Raw genomic sequence first — 21271 nt, 5'->3', positions numbered from 1 at the left:
GGGATGAAATTTATTCAGAGTAGTTTTTCAGTACTCTTTTTTACTCAGGAAGAAGATGTGCACCAAGGTAAGAAGAAATGCCAAATCCATATCATGGCAGAAGCATGTGAATGATTTTCATTTGGCAGTTTTATCTCTTACTACATGGCTCCAATGATCTAGGGCAGGCTGAAGAAGCAACATGCTCAGGACAGAAAGGGACAAGTTCACAAGTTAACAGCAACAGTATGGCTCAGACTCCCCAGGGGCAGAGTGGGATCTCAGTTTTCACCTTTTACCCAGTCTGAACATGTAGCCTCTCAGCTGACTGACAGGGACCGAGTCTAATAAGATGGTACTATTGCTCAGATCCTACCTCATATCAGGAACTTGCAGGGTGGCAGCAATCATACTATATTCAGATATTCATACTTTGAGAACACTAAAAGTTTGCAAATTCCCTGTCTGAACTGTTCCTGAAGTGCTACAATAAAAGAATAATCAATAATACTACAGGAAATCAGCTATAGGACTGGCTCAGGCCTTTGATCCAGAAGTACAAAGAGGTAAGTTTGACTTCAAGTTGGAAGTCAGGAAGTAGTCTGGAAGAGCAAAAAGAAAAAAAAAAACAAGAATCCACCTTAAAAAGCTAGTATTACTAGGAATAAAAGCTAGAAATACTAAAGATATCAGCCAGCAAGAAGGGGATGACTCTAAAACAAGCAGGACTTCAAAGAAAAATAAATCTTGAGCACATTTTTAACACTAGAAATTCTTCAAAAAAAGAGGTTTTTAAAAAAGAGTTAAATGGTTTTATAAATGAAATAGCAAGTAGATGAAAAACTTGAAAAGAAATGAAAATTATGGAAAAATAAATCATCAAATTAGCAGCTTGGAACAAGAGGTAGAAAACCTTCCCCCCCAAAAAAACTACCTAAAATTAGAATGGATCAAATAGTACTCAATGAAAAAGCAGAAGAAATGCAAGGGATCTCATTACAAATATTTGACCTAGAAAATAAATTGAGAGGAAAAACAACAATCATTGAATTTCCTGAATGCTATGACCTTTAAAATATCCTTGACATCATATTTTGAGAAATCTTAAACAAAAACAGCCCAAATTTCTAATAACTATAGAGCAAAGTAGAAATAATAATTTTAAAAGTTCTACCAATTACTTCCTAAAAGAAACCCTAAAGTGAACTCTAGGAACATTATGACTGACCATAATCCAGAACTTGCAGGTCAAAGGAAAAACAACACTACAATCATATAGAAAGAAATAATTAAAATACCGAAGAATCCTAGCCAAAATCACATGATTTAGTAGCTACTACTATAAAAGAGGGGAGAGCTTAGAATACAATATTAGAGAAGGTAAAAGATACATAATTACAATCAAGACTAGTAAAACCTAGTAAAATGTTATTCTTGTTTAAAAAAGAAATTTGAATAAACTATGAAATGGTATCCCTGTAGTAAAATCAAATGAATTGCAAATGATTAATAACCCTGTGAAAGAGTGCTTCAAATCATTAATAAGGAAAAATGCAAATTAGTAAAGGAACCTTGGGTTTTACCTCATATCCAGAAAATGGGTAAAATGACAAAAGATGGGATTAGTTGGTGTTAGAGGAGTAATGAAAAGAGGTACACTAGTGTATTGCTGATACAGTTGAGAATTAGTATGAACATTCTAGAGAGCAAATTGGAAATATGCAAATAAAATGGCTAAAATATTATACCCTTTGACCCAGGGATTCTACTTTTGGATGGCTACTTCAAAGGTATCATGAAGCCCCTTCACCCCTCCCCTCAAATGACTCAATATAAATTGAAATATTGAGAGAGTTGAGAGCAGATTCCTATTGATTAGGGCATAGTTAAACAAATTGAATTTGTGTTATATGAAGTGATGAATACAATCAATATAAAAAAGGACAGAAAGACCTATGTGAACAGATTCACAATGATATCGCAACCAGAAAAAAATCATATATATATATGTATATATATATATATATCTTTATACTGAAACATAATTCATTAATATTCCTAGAATCAGTAAAAATACTTTAAAAATAGTATTTATTTTAATTTTGTGCTCTTTTGAATAATTCAATATTGGTTGAATAATATTTTATTAAAATAAATTTCTCATGTGATATACATTTATTCTTAAAATTTAAATATCTTCCATTATTAATGGAATGATAGTGAAAAAGAAATAAAATATTTTCCACTTGGAAAAGCAATTATGGTACTTTGAAAAATGTAAATACTTTGAATCTAAATTCAAAAGAACTGGATTCAAATCACATCTCTGCTTATTAACTAAACACTTATTAACTTGCTTGACTAAGTCCCTAAACCCTTCTAGGTATAATTTTCCTTAGCTACATGCAAATGAGTGGGCTATAATTAACAAAAGCAAGGGCCTTGACCTGAACACTCAGTATATGTAAACATGGGAATCACATGTTTATAAAGAACAAAACAATTTGGGGACAAATAGAGAAGTAGTCAATCATGGGAACTAAGTCCAATACAACTCACTTATGCATTTTTCCCAATAATTCATTCTATTCTAGCCCTCCAAGTTTTAATTTGTATCCCTTACCTCCTTTCCCCTAACCTATACCCAATTATAGGTGTTTCAGTCTTTTTATAACCTAACATAGCAGCTATGGGAAATTATTTTTCTTTATCAACATGACCCTGCATAATTGCAGAGAGGGACAGTTTCTTTGTTCCAGAGAAGTGAGCAGGTGGCACAGTAAATAGAGCACCAGAACTAAGTCTGGGTGCTGTGTGAATCTGGGGAAGTCACTTAACCCCAATTGCCTCCAAAAAAAAAAAGAAAGAAAATGACCACTTAGAACTTCGCTGCCTTCTTCATTTGTATGAGATAGAATGAGTCCAATGGAATAACTAATCCTAAATAGGTTGTGATCTATACATATTTCAGATCTTATTGTATTAGCTTTTCTTTTTAAAGTGATCCTTTTTTCAAATTCCTCTTTTATGGTCAAGGAAACATCTAGGTTCATAATTTGTCTGCTACGGTCCCTTTATTCCATGTAATCAATAACTGAAAAATTTTGTTGTTTCTACTTCTTACATATCTCTTGCATAAATTTCCCTTCTGTTTATTCAGCTTCCACCCAAGTTTAGTCTTTCATCTTCAACTGCCTAAAGCACTGTAGTAACCTCCTAACTGATTTTCTTCCCTCACATCTCTACCCCTCTCTAATTCACTTAAGACAGGGCTGCAAATGTAATTTTTCCTAAATAGTGGGTCTAACCATTTCATTTCTACTCAAAAAACTCAAGTGGCTTTTCATTGACTCTATGAGTGATTATTATTTTATAATTATCTTATTTTTTGGATTTATGTTTGTAATTTAATTTTTATAATATTCATAATTAAAATGATTATACATGTATATGATTTGTAAATAATTTACACATTTGGGGGTAATAGTTTTTCTACTAATGGGGTGTGTGATGGCCCAAATCTGAAAAGTACTGGACTAAATGACCTCTGAGGTCTACAGCTCCATATCAATGATCATACAAGTAAGCCATGAGATATTCTTTTTGAATAAGCCATATGTGGGCTGAAATTAATTTTTTTAACTCTCTCAGCTATCTTATTTGGTTTCTTTATGATTTGTACAAAGACTTGCATACATAGATTCACCCAACTTGGCCTAAAACTTTTTTTTGTTGTTGTTGTTTGCAAGACAATGAGGTTAAGTAACTTGCCCAAAGTCACACAGCTAGATAATTATTAAGTGTCTGAAGCTGGATTTGAACTCAGATCCTCCTGACTCCAGGGCCGATGCTCTATCCACTGTGCCACTTAGTTGCTCCCTAAAACTTGATATAAGAAGAATAAGAAAAAGTTATGGTCTAGGCCTAGAGTATCAGTGCATTAAATTTTCTTTATTCGTGCTTTAGTGAATAAGAAGTATGAATGTTATAATTAATCATTGAGAATTAGGATAAAGTCAGGATCTTGCTTTGAAATGTTATACTTCAATCTTTTGTGTGTATATGTGTGTTTTTATATCCTCCTTTTAGGAATAGAGGGGGAAAAATCTTGGCTCTTCTGGCTCTTCACATCTTTTGACAATTGCCCTGTGACCTCAAGATCATCCCTCTAGATTATGTCATGTTTATGCTGACCACTGAGCAGACAAAATACCAGTGGAGTTGGAAGTGAAATATTTATAAGATTAATGACTAGGGCAAGCAAAAGGTCATGATGTGAAGTCACAGTGTTTATTGTCTAAGATTTTTCTCTCTTCTATTTTTCATTTCCTTGTCTTTCATGTAAATGTACAGTTACTCTTTTAGTCAGTCACTGTTAACTCCCACCAGGATCAAAGTGAGCAAGACAGCCAAGCCCTCTGCCATCCTGGCCTCACTTGTAAGGGCTGACAACTCAGCCAAGGGTTTAACAATATGGTGTTGCTGTTCAGTGCAGTCTTGGCTCACCAAGATCTGTGGTTCCTAATGAGTTTATATGCCCGATGACTGAATGAGAAGAGCTGCTGGCCTCCAAAAGCTAAGAAACTATTACGGAGTGCTGAAATGAAAGGCAGATCTCCTAGTTCCACATGTGACTTCGATTTCTAGTAGGGAGCCTTTGTTGAAAGAAGCCGAGAATGACACTTTTCTTTTATGCACTGACCTACAACTTTCTATGTGGTTTGGCCCCCAGTTAGTTAAGGGATCACCCTATTTTTCTTGGAACTGTAGGGAAGAACTATGCCAAATTACCTTGATGCATAACAAACATTTCCAATAACTACCATCTTACTCTAGCAATTTCTTTATGTATGTACTTTTTAAAGAAGAGCATTTTCAATGTGATCACATGCATTGGAAAGTAATAATAATAACAATTACCATATTGATAATGACTATGATAGCTAAAGACAATGCTTCTATAGCACTTAAAAGTTTTCAAGATTCTCTAACTGTTCTCTCTTTTCTCTGTCCCCGTATATATTTATTTATGTAAATCCTTATAATAACTCTGGGAGTAAGATACTATTATTTCTCCTATTTTACAACTAAGATTAAGCAATTCAAGGATCAGACAGGGTCACATAGTTAGTGAGGCTAGCTGAGGCAGATTTTGAATGTCACTTTTATTAACTTGAAGATAAGTACTCTATGCATTATTCTCTTCAGTAACTAATAGACTGTGAAAACTTGGCATATTTTGCATTCAACTTTTAATGGTCACTCACTTGAATTTGCAGAAAACATACATGCAAATATTTTATACATGTGATCTGGCTAAATTTAATCATTCCAAATGGGGAAGAATGGATCAAGGCTTCTTAGCCTTATAGCATTTTCAGGATGCAGAAAATGTTTGAAAGACTATTTGCCAAATATTTTAAGATCAGCAAAATCACTGAAGTGTTTTGACAACACATTTCTCCTTTAATGTTTAAAGTTGAGTGAACTCAAAAGTAATATTTTATCTTATGTTTCTTATTATTCACACTTGGCTCATTGATATTTTCAGAAACATTTGGTTAGATATTCAGTCCAAGAAATTTCTCATCTATCAAGCTCTTTTCCTATAAAAAGGAAGTTGTATTTTTGCCAAAAGTAAAAAAAAAAAGACTATCAAGTTTTCAAGTTTGGTTTGAACCTCCAACCCAGGAGATTCAAATCAATTCTACTTTTGGCAAAATATGTTCTTTCCCATTCTCATAACATCAGCTAATAGAGCTGATGTTATCTTCTTAGATTAACAAAATGGAAAAGACTAATCCAACTGTGATAGAGTCCAGCACAATCCTATGCACCAAGTAGGTCCTTAAAAAAGTGCTGATTTGAATTTAATTCACTTCACATCTGTGATACAAAATGGCTATTGGGATTCTGGATATTTCTTACAGGCATCTAGATTTGATTCATAAGAAGAAATTTGGTTCAATGGATCCAGATAAAATCCCTGGTCTGCCATAAATTTTTGCCAAGTCATTTAATCTTTTATCATTTTAGTTCATGTATCAGTAAAATGAAGAAGTTAGATGAGAAGTTACCTAGGGTCTCCTGCTAGTTCTGTATAAATGAAATATACAGATCTGAAGTGAGATGGGCAGCATGAGGAATGTTCAAGAGAGAAAACATATAAAATATAGATTTAGAACAGAAATAACCTGAATAATCAAATTATGAAACAGTTAGGTTGAACAGTTTGTCATATGCTAGACTTGGAACCAGAAGAACCAAAGTTCAAATTCATTCTTAGACAGTTGCCAATTGGGTGATCCTGGGTAAGTCACTTAACCTATGTCTACCTTAATTTCCTTATCTTTGAAATAGGCATAATAATAGCACCCACCTTACATATTTCTTGAAAGGGTCGAATGAAATCATACCTTTAAGCATTATAGTTATAATAGCTAAACTCCCCATTTTACCATCTAGGTCATATAAGCCAAGAAAGTTCAACTGAATAATAAGCTGACACAATTTTGTATTCTTTGACTATTTGAACCCTGATCCTTTCACCTTAGATTCCACATTTTTCTTACTATATTAAAATCTTTAATTAGCATAGTCATTCTTCTGGGTTGTGTTATAAATCAGAAGAGTATAGTTGGATATCTTCTCTCTAAAGTTTGCAACAAATGGCTTTATGTGTCTGACCTTTGATATTAAGATGTATGCCTGCTTCATAAAGCAACATTATTCCCCACCAATAATCCCGACTAACACAACAAAAAATTTAATAGTTATTATCATTCCTGCTCAGGATTATGGAACATTTTAAGATATCAATATATTTCAAACATAACTTAAACACCTCACTTTTGTCGTGACATATATTATAATCCAGGCCATAGGTTTCCAACTTGTTATAAATATGCTCACATAGTTACTCTGAATCTTGCTTTAAATCATGCCATTAATATAACTGGTAAGATTGGACTTACCAAACCTTTACATGTTGAAAGTGCTACTGATGAATTCTGGTGGGATCGTAAGGAGCCTTGATAAAAGCAGAAATCCTCTGGTGGGAAAGTATGTATTGATTTAGTGCCTTTCTTTCCTAATGTTTGTACCATAAATCCAGGAGCTATTAGACTGTCAGAAGTTTTAAGATCCATGTGAAAGTCATGTCCAAATCCATGGAGCCGAAGATGAAGAGAATCAATTCCTAGATGAGAAGGTGATCTCTTTCTCCTTTGATGGTGCATAATTTCATGTGTCATATAGTCTCCATTTGAGTGTACTTCATAGGCTGACACAATTTCATATTCTGTAGGTCAAACAGAAGAAAACCATAGAGCTCAATCAATGAAAGGAAATAGGAATGGTGTATATGAGAATTAAAAATATTATAATTAAATGAGTATACTTAAGAAGAAGATACATAGGATATATTAACTTGTGCTGTATAGTAAACAAATAATTTATGAACTGAACCTGTGATTTCCTTAGTATTTGGAAATTCTGGTGAGGAAATTTCCCCCACCATTGCTTAACAAAAACTATTATGCAATTTATAGACTTAGAGAATTGACTAAGATTAAAATAATTTTCCCATGGTTACTTGCAATTTCCTCACAACAAATATGAGATTCTTGTTATCAGGACCAGTTCTCTAGTCTATAAAGCATCTAGGTGATGCAGTGGAAAATGCACTAGGGTTGGAGTAAGGAAAATCTGAGTCCAAATCCAGCCTTAGACACTTACTAGCTGTGACTCTGGGCAAGTCATTTAACCTGTTTGCTTCAGTTTCCTTATCTATAAAATGAACTGGAGAAGGGAATAATCATTCCAGTATCTGACAAAAAACCTGAATGAGGTAACAAAAAATTCAAACACAACTGGAAAAAAAGTCAATAACAAAATTTCTAGCCTATATATTGTTATTTCTCTAAACAAAACATCATATATGTGTGTGTGTTTGTATATGTGCACACACATCCCTATTTTATGTGTTTAAAATACAGATATGTATATACATGTACTGATATATATATATTGTAATATACACCAAAAATAATATATATATATGTGTTTAATTAATAGACAGATATGCAAAAGTATTAAGATGTCTTACAAAATCATCTGGATGAATAGTAATGTTCCATGATTGAAGGAAGTAAAGGACTATTTGAAAAGAAGAAAAAAGTGAAGGTTTATTGAAATGGAAATGTTCTAGCGTTTCTATTTTGCAAATCTGAATTCTGTTAAATATATCTTAATTTTTATGAAACATAATTTTATTTTATTCATTTATTAGTCTTTTACATTTGAATGTTCATTATATTTAAGAAAAGGACTATTTGAAAAGAAGAAAAAAGTGAAGGTTTATTGAAATGGAAATGTTCTAGTGTTTCTATTTTGCAAATCTAAATTCTGTTAAATATATCTTAATTTTTATGAAGCATAATTTTATTTTATTCATTTATTAGTCTTTTACATTTGAATGTTCATTATATTTAAGAAATTTGGTTTTTAAATTAAAAGTTATTCCATCCTGAAAACAATACCCTTTTAACCCATAAATTTTTGTATTAAAATGATTTTTTATTAAGACATCTTAATAAATGGCACACCTCTCTCAAGGGGAGAGGGGCCTGCATTTACCTTTTATGGATTTATGACATGCTTATTTAATATATCAATTCCTATTCAAAACAATTTGTCAGCCTCCTATTGAAAACATTGCCTTTACTTCTGATCAAGTTGCACAGCATGCTTCATTGAATTTATACAGGCCAATCTTCTTCATATTACTTGCAGTTTTTTTTAGCATATCATGTACCTAGATAAATCTCTCAGAAAATCTTTAAGGTGACATTTGAATTTTCTACCACCTGCACCAAGATCTAAGGCTAAACTCATGAGTGATCTCAAAAGAATTCAGATCCAATATCATTTTAAAGACCATTTTTGGTTATTAATGAGAATAACAAGTTGGAAGAGGGTGGACTGAATTGCCTTCAGGAAATTGCTATGCTCTGACAAAAGTTCTCCTGAAAAATGAAGGTCCATCTTTTAAATGCCAATATTCTACCTGTAGTTTTATATGACAGCAAGAGATGCAACAGAATATACCTAAAGAAATGAAAATGGATTCATATACAGGGTTACAGAAAGGCTCATGATGAGTATGAGCAGGCTGAAACATGTATCCAGTAAGGAGTTATGAAGAGTAGGAAGATGAGATGTCATTGGGGAAATATTATGATGGGGGCAAAAACTCAGAATTATGAAATTAAGGAAAGACAGCTTGAAAGTTCTCCTAGAATGTTCCATTGATCTTTTTTGTGATTTAAAAAGAATATGAGCAAAGCCTTCACCAAAATCCCAGTCTACCAGTGGAACACTTTGTGAAGGAGAGAGTGAAATGGACAATTGCCTAGGATATGCAGATTTAAGTGGGTTGCAATATGCATCATGGAGAGAGGTATTTAAATTGATGAAATCACAAATTTATTTGAGTTTTATGCAAGGACATTAAGGAATAGCAATTAGAAACTATGGCTTTGTTTATGTGTGTATTTAGAAGAAATAGAGGTGGATTTTTAAAGCATTTTGAATCTAAAGACTGGATATAACAACCAGAAGCTATAAAGAAGTCTGAAACATGATATAGTTAAACTTTGGGGTGGGTATAGAACTATTGTGTCATAGTTACATTCTTACTTTCCTTTTCCTGAGCACTTGGTCTCATCATTAAGAGCAACTGGTTACATTACTGTGCTGAAGTTATAGATAGTATGATATATATATATGACTGAATAGTCCCTCATATGAATTTCCTTTTTGCCTCTCTGTGTGGAAAAGAAAATGGTTTCATAGCATTGTAAATTATTTTACAAATCAAAGACTAAAGGAGATTTTTCCAAAATGTTATTCCTAACACTCTAGGGAAAAAACAAAACAAAGCCAATATTCTTCCTTGTTACTATTAGTGAACTCTTACTTGCCAACACTATTTAAAACATTATCATTCTTTTTGGGGTATCAGTTATCTGGACATTATCAAATGAGAATGCTGGACAGATTATTCTCAAACTTCATTCAATTTCTAAATAAATGACCCTAAATTTTTGCTCTACTAACACAGTAGGATATAGGACTTTTTCCTATCAGTATCAGCTTGCACAGTCTTTTCATGGGTTATGGTGAAATAGTCATATGTTTTAAGAATTTGTCCAATGGTATTTGAGAGGGTTAATCCAAGGTCAACAAAAAATAATTTATTCTCTTCATCCTCCATAATCTTCATCATCATCAGGCATTTTTAAATATGATACCAGATAATAATTTGCTCCACATCCTCCTAAATTTGCTCCAAGTCCTCCTGACTTTGAATAAAATTCCAGCCAAAATAAATATATGAAAACTATCATTAATATTATAATAAAATTGACAGCCCAACAATCATGAGTCAGCTTTTTCTTTAATTATTTTCTGAATAAAGACTTATTTAATTGAACCCAGATCATTGAGAAAGTGAAGTTAACACTGAATGAACAGGAAGATATTTTAAATAATTTAACATCATGAAATAAGAAAATTTTGTTATTCTTAGATCATCCTAGAGAACTGAAAAGATCTTTCACTTAAAAGACAAAAAATTGGGAAAACAAAAATAATTGTTCTTGTATGTATTTATATCCATCTATCTATCTATAAGCTTTAAACAAAGCAACAGGAAATGTATAACCTCTCCAAATTCTGATGGATTCTAGAATATTTAAATTTTATTTTTTATTATCAAAAACATTAATATGTGCAAAATCAGAAAATTTGACCTCACTTTGCCTAAAATGGAGAACTTGATTACTGTGGGAGACTGTTTCAGGTTTAAATTGTGTTCAGAAGAGAATCTTTTGTATGTGTATATATTTATCAAATTTTTTCTTCGCTTTGAAAAACATTCATGCACATACCTACATGAACTCACTTACACAGACACACAAAAATCAATAATTAACTTTCATATGGTTTCAAATGAAATATTCAGATGTAAAAATTTCTTTGTCTATTAGGCAAGCAAGGAAAAGTCTTTCTCACACATTCTACAGAATGGGGAGAAGTTTTTGACATGAGACAGAGAAAATTATAATTTTCAAAATGAATAATTTCAATACATTAAATTTAAAAAGTTTTTGCACAAACAAAGCCAATGAAACCAAGATTACAAGGAATGTAGAAATCTGGGAAACAATTTTCATAGCTAGAGTTTCTGATAAAGTATTCATTTCTGAAAAATATCAAGAACTGAGTCAAATTTATAATAATATAAGTCATTCTCCAATGGATAAATGGTCAGAGGATATGAACAGGCAGTTTTCAGATGAAGGAATTAAAGCTATGTGTAGTGTCATGAAAATAATGCTCCAAGTCCTTATTGAGAAGAGAATTTCAAATTAAAAGAACTCAACCACCTCATACCAATCAGCTTTGCTAAAATGACAAAAAATGGAAAATGATCAGTTTTGGAGAGGATGTGGGAAAACTAGGATACTAATGCACTGCTGGTGAACTGATTTTGAACTGATTCAGACATGCTGAAGAGCAATTTGGAACTCTGCCCAAAGGTAATAAAATTGTGTATACCCTTTGATTCAGTAATACCACTACTAGTTATGTCTCAAAGACATCAATAAAAAGGGGGAAAGATCCACATGTGCAAAAGTATTTGTAACAGCTCTCTTGAAGTGACATAGATTTGGAAATTGAGGGGATGCCCATCAATTGGGAAATGGCTGAATAAGTTATGGTACATGAACTACTATTTGTTCTGTAAGAAATCAGTAACCTGACTTTAGAAAAGCTTGGAAAAATTTGCATGAATTGATGCTGAGTGAAGTGAGCATAAACAGAAAACATTTACACATTTAAGAGCAACATTGTGAGATCATCAGCTACGATGGATGCAGAACCTCTCAGCAGTTCAGAGATCAAGAACAATTTTGCGAGAACAAGGACAAATCCTGCTATGGAAAATGCCATCTTCATCCAGAGTAAAAATGGTGGAATCTGAATGCAGAGAAAAGCAAACTATAATCTATAATAACTTTTAAAATTTAATGTTTTTGTTTTTTCTTTCTTTCTCATTTCCCCCCCCTTAGTTCTAATTCCTTTTTCACAAAATGACTAGTATGAAATATATGTGTATTGTTTATGTATAATCTATATCAGATTGTTCACTGCCATGGGGAGTTTGGAAGGAAGACAAGATGGTAAAAAAATGTTGAAATGTGTAAAATCTTGCAAAAGAATAAATAATGAAAACTTCTTTGCTTGTAATTAGAAACAAATAAAATAAAATATTAAAAAATTAAAAAATTTCCATGGCTAAGGCAATTATATTTAATCCTAACTATTTTTGTTCCTTTTTAACAATCATTAGGCCAGAGATAGGAGCACCTTCTCAAAACAATTAAGGTGTTACAGTTGAGGCATGTGCATTACAGTGCTCTATAGATCCAAATGTGTCATAATTTTCAAAGAATTTGAATAGTTGTTTTCTGAGCTCAGTTATCAAAGGTAAATTGAACAAATATTATAATAGTAGCTTGCATTTATGTGCAGCTTTAAATTTTGCAGTGTTTTACATCTGTCATTTAATTTGATTTTCATGATACCCCCTCCCAATCACACACACACTACCTTGTGAGGTAGGTGATATTATTTTCTCCAATTTGCAAATAAAATTATTAAGAGCCAGAGTGGTTAAATGACTTATGCATGGTTATCCAGCTACTAAGTGATGGAGTTAGCATTCAAACTCAGATTTTCTCTACTCTGTATTCAGCTTTCTGCCCATAAAACCAGGCAGACTTTCTGTACTTATCCATCAACATATTCCTGTACTCACCCTGATGGAATAACTAGTGGTCTACACTATGGAATGAAGAGCTAAGGTGAAGCAGTGGATAGAATGCTGAGTTCAAATCTAACCTCAGACAGAAACTTGCTGTATGACCCTGGGCAAGTCTTAACTGTCGGTGTAGGTTGATATAGTTGCCCACAGAAGGTAAGAGAGTAGAGGGAGACTGCCAAGGTCTGTCCTCTGTCCCTGGGACAGTATTCTTGGGCTTTGACCATATTCAGTCCCTGGTCACAGTCTGGGGCCCTATAGAGCAAGGGAACCTTCCTCATAGCCCTGAGGCAGAAGGATGAGCTTGTGGTCATTCAACAGAACAGGAAAGCAGTCAGAGTCTCCCATGAGACCTTGAAGGAGCTGAGGCCCTTGCGGGGGTGTCCCAATAATGCTCAAAAGATCAGGAAACACCCCAAAACCAGGCACAGGCTGGTGAAATAAGTAAACAGGAAAAAAAGGAACTTAACCATAGACAATTACTTTGATCCCATGGAAGACCAAAATACACAATCTGAAGATGAGAAAGTTTAAGCTTCTACATCTAGTAGTAATATAGAAGTTGGGCTCAGGCTATGACAGAGCTCAAAAAAGGATTACGGTAAAGCACAAAGAGTGGAAAAGAAGGGTAAGTTAATGATGATAAACTGTGTGTATTCCTGCATGGAAAGATGATACTGATAATACTCTTATAAATTTTCTTATTTAATAGAGCAGTTAGAAGGAGCTTATATAGACAAGGAACAGGGGGGAGCTGAATATGAAGTTAGTATAAAAATGGAGTAAATGGGTGAAAAGAAAATGTACTGGGAAAAATGAAAGGAGAAGTAGAATAGACTAAAATATTTCACGTAAAAAAAGTCAAGAAATAGCTTTTGCAATGGTAAGGGATAGGGGGAAGGTAAGGGGGACTGAGCCTTCATTCTCATTGGAAATGGCTGAGAGGAAACAGTGCACACACTCAATAGGGTATAGAAATCTAGAAGAAAAAGGAGAGAAGTGGACAGGGGAAGAGGAGGGGAGATGTGGGTGATAGAGGAGAGGGTAGATCAGAGGAGAGGATAGTCAGATATAACACATTTTCTTTTTTACTTTTTTGCAAGGTGCTGGGATTGGGTAGCCTGTCCAGGACCACATGGCCAGGTGGTTGCTGGGTCCCTGGTATGGGATGTAGGCTTCGGGGCTTTTGACCTTGTCTACTGCACCACTTGGCTGCCCCACACACATTTTTAAAGAGGGACAGAGTGAAATGAGAGAGAAAATATAATAGATGGCAGTGGGGAAGAATGGATGGAGGGAATTGTAATCAGCAACAGCAACTGTGGAAAAATATGTAAGTAACCTCTACGATGGACTTATGATAAAGAATGTGATTCACCTGAGAAGAGTTGATGTTATCAGAACCCAGAATGAAACATTTTTTTTCCTTTCCCTTTATTTCTGATGAGGATTTATATTTTTGTGGGGGAAGGGGGTATTATTTTTACTCTTACAACAAGAATATTTTAGTTATATATAAATAAATTAAAGACAATTTAAAAAAGAAATTAAACTCAACCATTAAAATGTTGTCATTTTTAAAGCAGTGTATGAATTTTTGTGACTCCATTTGGAGTTTTCTTGACAAAGATAATAGAGTGGTTGGTGATTTCCTTCTCCAGTTCATTATACAGATCAAGAAACTGAAGCAAGCAGAATTAAATGACCTGCCCAGTGTCTGAGGTCAAATCTAAACTAAGGTCATTCTAACTCCTGACCTGGAATTGTAAGCACCACAGCATCTAGCTGACAATTAATATAGCAAAAAAGACCAGATAGAGTAACATGACATTTAATAGAAATAAATGTAAAGATTTACACGTGAATTCAAAAAATCAAATTTATAAGTTGGGAAAGGCAAGACAATACTTTTTTTTTTCCTGGATAGAACTGGATGTTTTAGTAGGTTGCAACTTAACAATTGTGATAGGGTCCTCTCCCAAAGCAAATGTCATCACAAATTGCCTTGAAACTGGAACACTGTCCTCAAAAGAAAAAGATGATAGTTTCAATGCTGTCTCTCTTAATCAGAATATAACTGGTCTGTTGTCTAGTTATGGGAACTGTATTTTAAACAACAACATTAAGAAGCTAGTGAACATTCAAGTGTGTCAAAAAAATGAAGTTTTAGTCTGTGGAAGATCGAAAGGGGCATTTTGGTCATAGTCACAAATAAGTTGATACATATGCATATATCATATTTATGTATTTGTTTAAAGACATGCAAAATGTTTCATATATATTATTTCATTTGAGCCTCACAACTACTCTATGAGATAAATGCTATATCTTAACACAATTTTAACTTATTGTAACCCCATATTAGAGATGAGAAAGTAGAAGCTGAAGAAGTTTAAGTGATAAGTCAAATAAGAATTTTACTCCTTCTCTTTATAGACTTTAAATCTAGCAACTTATAGTACATTACTTCTCAAATATTTTTACAACTGTCATAAAAGAGGATTAGACTTTGTTTTCTTCTTGTATACATAGGACAAAACTAAGAACCATGGTTAAAAAAAAATAAAGAAACCAAGCTCAATTGAATGTTTAGAAAAACTTCTTAGAATAGGATATTTGCATAAGTTTGTAGTTTACTGGTATTAACAACATGAGTTTGGGATAGGACCTAAGAATTTATTGGTGTAGGAGTGTTTCAGTGAGGAACCTCCTAAACCAATGCGGGCCAGACCTTTGCAACTTAGAGTCTTAATTACTTTGTATCCTGAGGAGTTAAGTGACAGGATCACACAGCCAATATGTGCCTTGAACCTGAGTTCAAGTCTTCCTTATTTCAAATCTTATTTATTTTTGTCATTGTTATTAATATTATTAATATCATTATTCTTACAATGAATATTCATTGGAGACTGAATGTCTATTTGGGGACAATTTGCAGACAATGACATTGGGGACAAGTATCCTGGGGACATCACATAGGAAATGACTGCTTCATGTGTGAGTTGAAATGCATGACTTAAGAGTTTACTTTAAACTTAGATTCTATAGCTACTGAAAAACTATACAAATAGAATGGTGAAACTCTAACCATACTTACTAGCGACTATAATATTTCTGTATATTTGTTCTAAATTACCTATAAAAGAACATAATTACAAATTTATTAATCAATAATTTAGATTACAGAAAAATGGGAACTGATTACAGAGTTATTTATTTTGGATCTGGATGAGGAGATGAAGAAAATGTTTAGTTGATAGTCAAAACACTTATTGTAAGAATACAGTGGGGGGGGGCAGCTAGGTGGCGTATTGGGGGCGGCTAGTTGGCATAGTGGATAAAGCACCGGCCTTGGAATCAGGAGTACATGGGTTCAAATCCAGTCTCAGACACTTAATAATTACCTAGCTGTGTGGCCTTGGGCAAACCACTTAACCCCATTTGCTTTGCAAAAACCTAAAAAAAAAAAAAAAAGAATACAATGGAATGCCAGCCTTTCACTAAATCCTAGATATTAAAGAGAGGAAAGTGAGAACACTTCCAATACAGTATCCCTATAGTTAATGGCTTTCCCACATTGTGAATCACTCACAACTGATTCATGCTCACTTTCTTCCTGGACCCCTTGCTCTGGACTAAAAGGACAAAGACAGTTGGCAGACTTGGTCATTTTTACACCTTCCTCCCCTAGTTCTAATAGTCACTATTTCCAACTCACTGGCCTTATAGTGTTATCAATTCAGCTGTAGTCATGAAGTGATGACAGAAGTGAAGCTGGGTTGTTCAAAACAAGAGTGATTTAGCAGTTCTCATAGAACATGTTAAAAAGTAAGACTTTTCCCCTTCAAAAATGAATGAATGGATAAAGTAAAGAAATGTTAAAAGTATCAAATGGAAAGATATTAAGGTTGTGCCCCGTTGCTTCTTCATATAAATATGTCCCTTCCCCCAAAATGACACATCAATCTTTAACAAGTGATTGAACTTGTTGCTCTATATCTTCTGATATAGTGATATGAACAGATATATGCCTAATTGGAAAAAGGAGGTAGTAAAAATGTGACAAGATATGACTCTAAGAGTCAATTTGAACTAAAAGGAATTTTCACTGACAACATACCTATTAGATGATATATAGATAATTGGGGAAAGACTAACATCTACAGATTCAATGAACATAAAAACCAAACAATCTTGTAGCACACCGCTTATTTATTACTCAGTGGAAAGTAAAGTTGCCATACCAATTTTCATCAATGCAATTTTACAAAAAAACTCAAAAGATATTTTTAAAATATGTCTTGATCATGAAAAACTTTATCCAGAGATTTTAAATGACAAATGTCAATTTCAAATTTGCTATTTTTTGAATCTATCTTAAATTAAACTGAGACTTTATGTATAATTTTTCTAAGAGGAAAATTCTCCCAGTGGTGACTCATATCAGTACCTTGGACGCTTACTTGATCTCATTTTGAGGCAAAATTAAACAGACAAATAATTTGTCTTACCAAATCATGGCATACTGTGCCATACTATGTAAGCTTTTATCTCTATATTTATTCATGATAATTGTGCATATCTTTCATTCTCATCATCACTATTGAGTCAAATAACTAGGAGTTCTAAAGTCATTGCAAATCATTGCTTTCACTCTACCATACCATAGTAGTTTCAATTCAATATTAATAATAAATTAGTAATAACTTGAATTTAAAATTAATCAATGAAATAAAATGAATAAAAGTATAATAGATGAGAAGTAATTTTGTTTCTTTGTTTTTGGCTGAATTCACATTATTTTGATTATCAATGAAAATTAATAGATTAAGAGGCTTCAAGTCTCCTACCACTGACTATTAACCAATGAGAATAAATCAAATGATGATATAATTGGTATGTTTGTTCACTGAAAATAAACTTGGCCTCTCAAGATATAAAACTATTTCTGCTTCCAAGAAAAGGTGTTGATTTTTCTCTTCCTGTGCTTTCTACTGAATGCTAGTCACTTAAAATAGGAAACAGCAATAGTTCCCATGCCTTTTAAGATCAACTTTTAAATTGAATACCTCATAACCAATGTTTATTGATCTACACTAACATTGTACATACTTTCAAATATAATGATGATAACAATGATAATGATGATGAATGTGATCCTCTATTCTACAAATGACACTTAAAAGTATTGTCAGTAGATAGGGGAGGCACACAGAACTATTTCTCCAGCAGTGTGAAGAATTTTCACTGATCAAATGAGTTAATATGTAAAGGGCATAATTGGAAACCTAAAAGCACTATAAAAATGCAAGTTTTATATTATGATCCACCTATACTTTCATAACATTTCATTATAGCTAACAGAAGTCCCATTTTAATTAGCTTAACTAGGTAATCCTTTATTGTTATGATACTTTACTGATTTGTTTTACTTTGTTGCAAAACCTGTGAGCACCAGTCATTGAAAATATGCATGTCCTTGGTAATATGAGTGCAGGGTAGCCCAAATCCACTTTCCCTGGTATTAAAATCAAAACAAACCAAAAAAGAGAATTGAGAGTATGCAAAGTCACCAAGAGGATACAATTTGGAGTTTTAAATGATCATAACTAAAAGTGGAAGCTCTCTTAGATGCCCTCTAGTCTAAAACCTCTCATTTCACAGCTGAAGAAAGTCAGGTCCAAGAGGGCAGACCAGGGGACTAGGTTTACACAGTGAGCAAGTAGCAGAGAGAACATTTGAATTTAGTTCCTCTGATTCCACAGACAATATCTTTAGAGGACATTCAAACTAAGTCCTTTATTTTACAAACAAGGAAACCCAAACCTAAAAAAGTTAAATGTTTGCCAAAATCATATAGATTATGAGTTGGAGAGGCAAGATTCAAACACAGATCCAAAACTAAACTCCAAATCTTTCCACATAGCTTGTCTTCCATTTACTATTGTCTCATATTATTCTCTGAATTTTTATTGTTTAAGTAATATTACTTAAATTTCATAAAACGCATGTGATCATATATTTCCAAGCTGACTTTTGAGTGGTAGCTAGCAGGAGGAACAACAATTTTTAGATAAGATATTTTAGTACCCTCAAAAGTTTTATTTCATGTAAAATTAATTAAACAGAGTAAATTACATGATTTTAAATGAAATCACAGAAAAGGTTAGGGAAATCTCAAGGGAAAAGGGTAAATCAATAAATAGAGATACCCTTGCTCTACCACTAAAAATTTCTCCCAATCATTTTGTAATGCTTGCATTTAGCGCCCTCTAGTGTATCTCATCTACAATGGTGCAAATCTCAGCATTGCCCTTCTGTTTTAGGGGTTTTATTATAGTGTTCTGCTATCAAGTAAGGCATATTTAAGTATTTCATGTACATATTAACTGCTCACCTTTATTTTTCTTGTTATGCTCCCATGCTCAAGAATTCTCAAATTCAGTTAATTATTTTAACTCACCTCATAACTCTGAGTTTTATTGTCCTCAAACTTAGGTCTCATTTTAAAAGCTTTGAGAACCTTTGGTAAATATTTATCCTTAGTTATGTCATTATTTACAAGCTTAGGGACTAATGACAAATTTTAAGAAATAAGCTCAAGATAAAGAATGCCTCCTTGCACCTGCATCCCTATGCCTGTTTTCAGAATGAAGGAATATGGATTCAACAAATTTGAATCCTGCAGAATCAAAATACCTTTAGTGGTGCTTAAAATTCGCCCAGCCACACATACACACACACACACACACACAAACACACACACACACACAATCCATAAAAAAGAATGTTTTTTACACTGAACTATTATTTCCTATAAAGTCAAATAAAGTCAGATTCCACATTTTCATGCATATATATATATATAATTTTACATATCATGCATTATAAAAGATTCAGTGTTTTCACAGGTCAAAAAGTAGATCCTAGACCTGAGGCAAATTCACTCTAGACAGGTATTATGAATAGCAATTGACTATTGCTGTTGATATGCAAAATAAGTCAGGATAATTCTAAATTTCATAAGAAGTAGCCTGATATTAATGATAAAATAGGCCATAATTCTTCTCCAGGATTTAGAAACCAAGATAATTGCTACTCCCTTTTTTAAAACTTCAAGTTTTAAAACTTCAACTTCCCCCACTCCCACCTTCCCTATTAACCTTATTTAAATGCCCCTTTCCTAACATTCGACATTATTTCCTGGTAAGCAAAGTCATTACAGTTTTACTAGGCAATACAGTAAAAAAAAATACTAACAACAGACTAATTAGGGGGTGTGCTGTGAGGAAATAAGAAGAAAGCACAGAAGTATTTTTTAATTAGGGTTTGATGTGTTCCTTGCAATTATGACCACTTACAGCACCGTATAAGCAAGTATCGAGAGAATTTATGAGCTGCTGAGTTTTGAGGATTAGAATCCCAAACCTTATTGACTTACCACTGTTTCCCACCAAGTCCGCTAACTCTGAGTGCAGCGAGGGATGCGGGAAGTTTTGGCTTCCAGGAACGCCAGCTGCTGGTTCCACAGCACACACAGGTGCACGCTAGAAAACATTTGCAAACTCATGAGATTAAGGCAAAAATAAAGGAAAAAAGGGCAGCGTATTGGGGGTCATTTGCCAGCCCCCCCCCCCCTTAAACGTGTCTCAATGAAAAATTCAGCAACTCTCAAAATAAAAGGTAGGCAGAAAAGAACTTACCTTCAATTCTATTTCAAAAAGCAGCAATAACCAGAAGACAACCCAGCTCCTTAAGGTCATGGCGATAGCCCCACAATGCCCTTCCTTTAAATTAAAACCGCTCACTACGAGACACAAAACACACCACTCATACACCTAAACAGTTCCTTTCCTCAGATATTAGAGCTTCAAATAATTTGAGTTATGGAGTTATTCATCCAACTGGACCTTGAAGTGTCTTTAGGGCAAAGTATTTTTGCCGCAGCTGCACCGTTTGCAAGCCTGCCAGGAAGACAATTCAACACCATCTATTGCAAAGGGTTATTTTTCCTGGTGTGAGCTCGGGTGCCAGTAAGTGTTATTATTGTTCTTCTGCACCGACAGAGGGGTGGCACCGGCAGCAGCGGCGGCGGCAGCATTAGCTAGGAACCCTCGGAGCTTGCAGGAGAGGAGGGGGAAGAAGAGAAGGGGGAGGAAAGGGAGGGGGAGAAAAAGAAGGAGGGAGGGAGGCAGGCAGGAGGAGGAGCAGGAGAGCAGGGGGTGGGAGGTAGGTCCAGAGCCCCCACTGGGACAAAAGCGAGGAGCGGGTGGCAGAGAGTGCACTGGCTGCAGAACTGGAGGGCAGGAGGGCAGAGGCTGCTACCCGCTTGCTGGTGCAGGATTTACTCTGCCAGTCCGTCTCCTTGTGAACTTCGGCAGCCATCCAGTCGCTCCCCTTCCC

General features: G+C 34.0%; 1 protein-coding gene across 1 annotated transcript in view; it reads right to left on the bottom strand.

Moving 5' to 3' along the window:
• The window catches only part of ADAMTS16 (ADAM metallopeptidase with thrombospondin type 1 motif 16), a 245374-nt gene extending 224405 nt beyond the window's left edge, over positions 1–20969 (bottom strand). Inside the window, exons 1-3 of the mRNA XM_074208590.1 lie at positions 20572–20969; positions 20310–20415; positions 6954–7279 (exon numbers count right to left, since the gene is read on the bottom strand). Coding sequence (XP_074064691.1) covers positions 6954–7279; positions 20310–20415; positions 20572–20631 — 492 coding nt within the window. The 5' untranslated portion in view covers positions 20632–20969. The remainder of the gene's footprint in view (positions 1–6953; positions 7280–20309; positions 20416–20571) is intronic.
• Between the last annotated feature and the right edge of the window lie 302 nt (positions 20970–21271).

Source organism: Macrotis lagotis, chromosome X, assembly GCF_037893015.1.
Source record: "Macrotis lagotis isolate mMagLag1 chromosome X, bilby.v1.9.chrom.fasta, whole genome shotgun sequence".
NCBI lineage: Eukaryota > Metazoa > Chordata > Mammalia > Peramelemorphia > Peramelidae > Macrotis > Macrotis lagotis.
The sequence above is the reverse complement of the archived record's forward strand: the minus strand, read 5'-3'. Positions and strand labels throughout refer to the sequence as shown.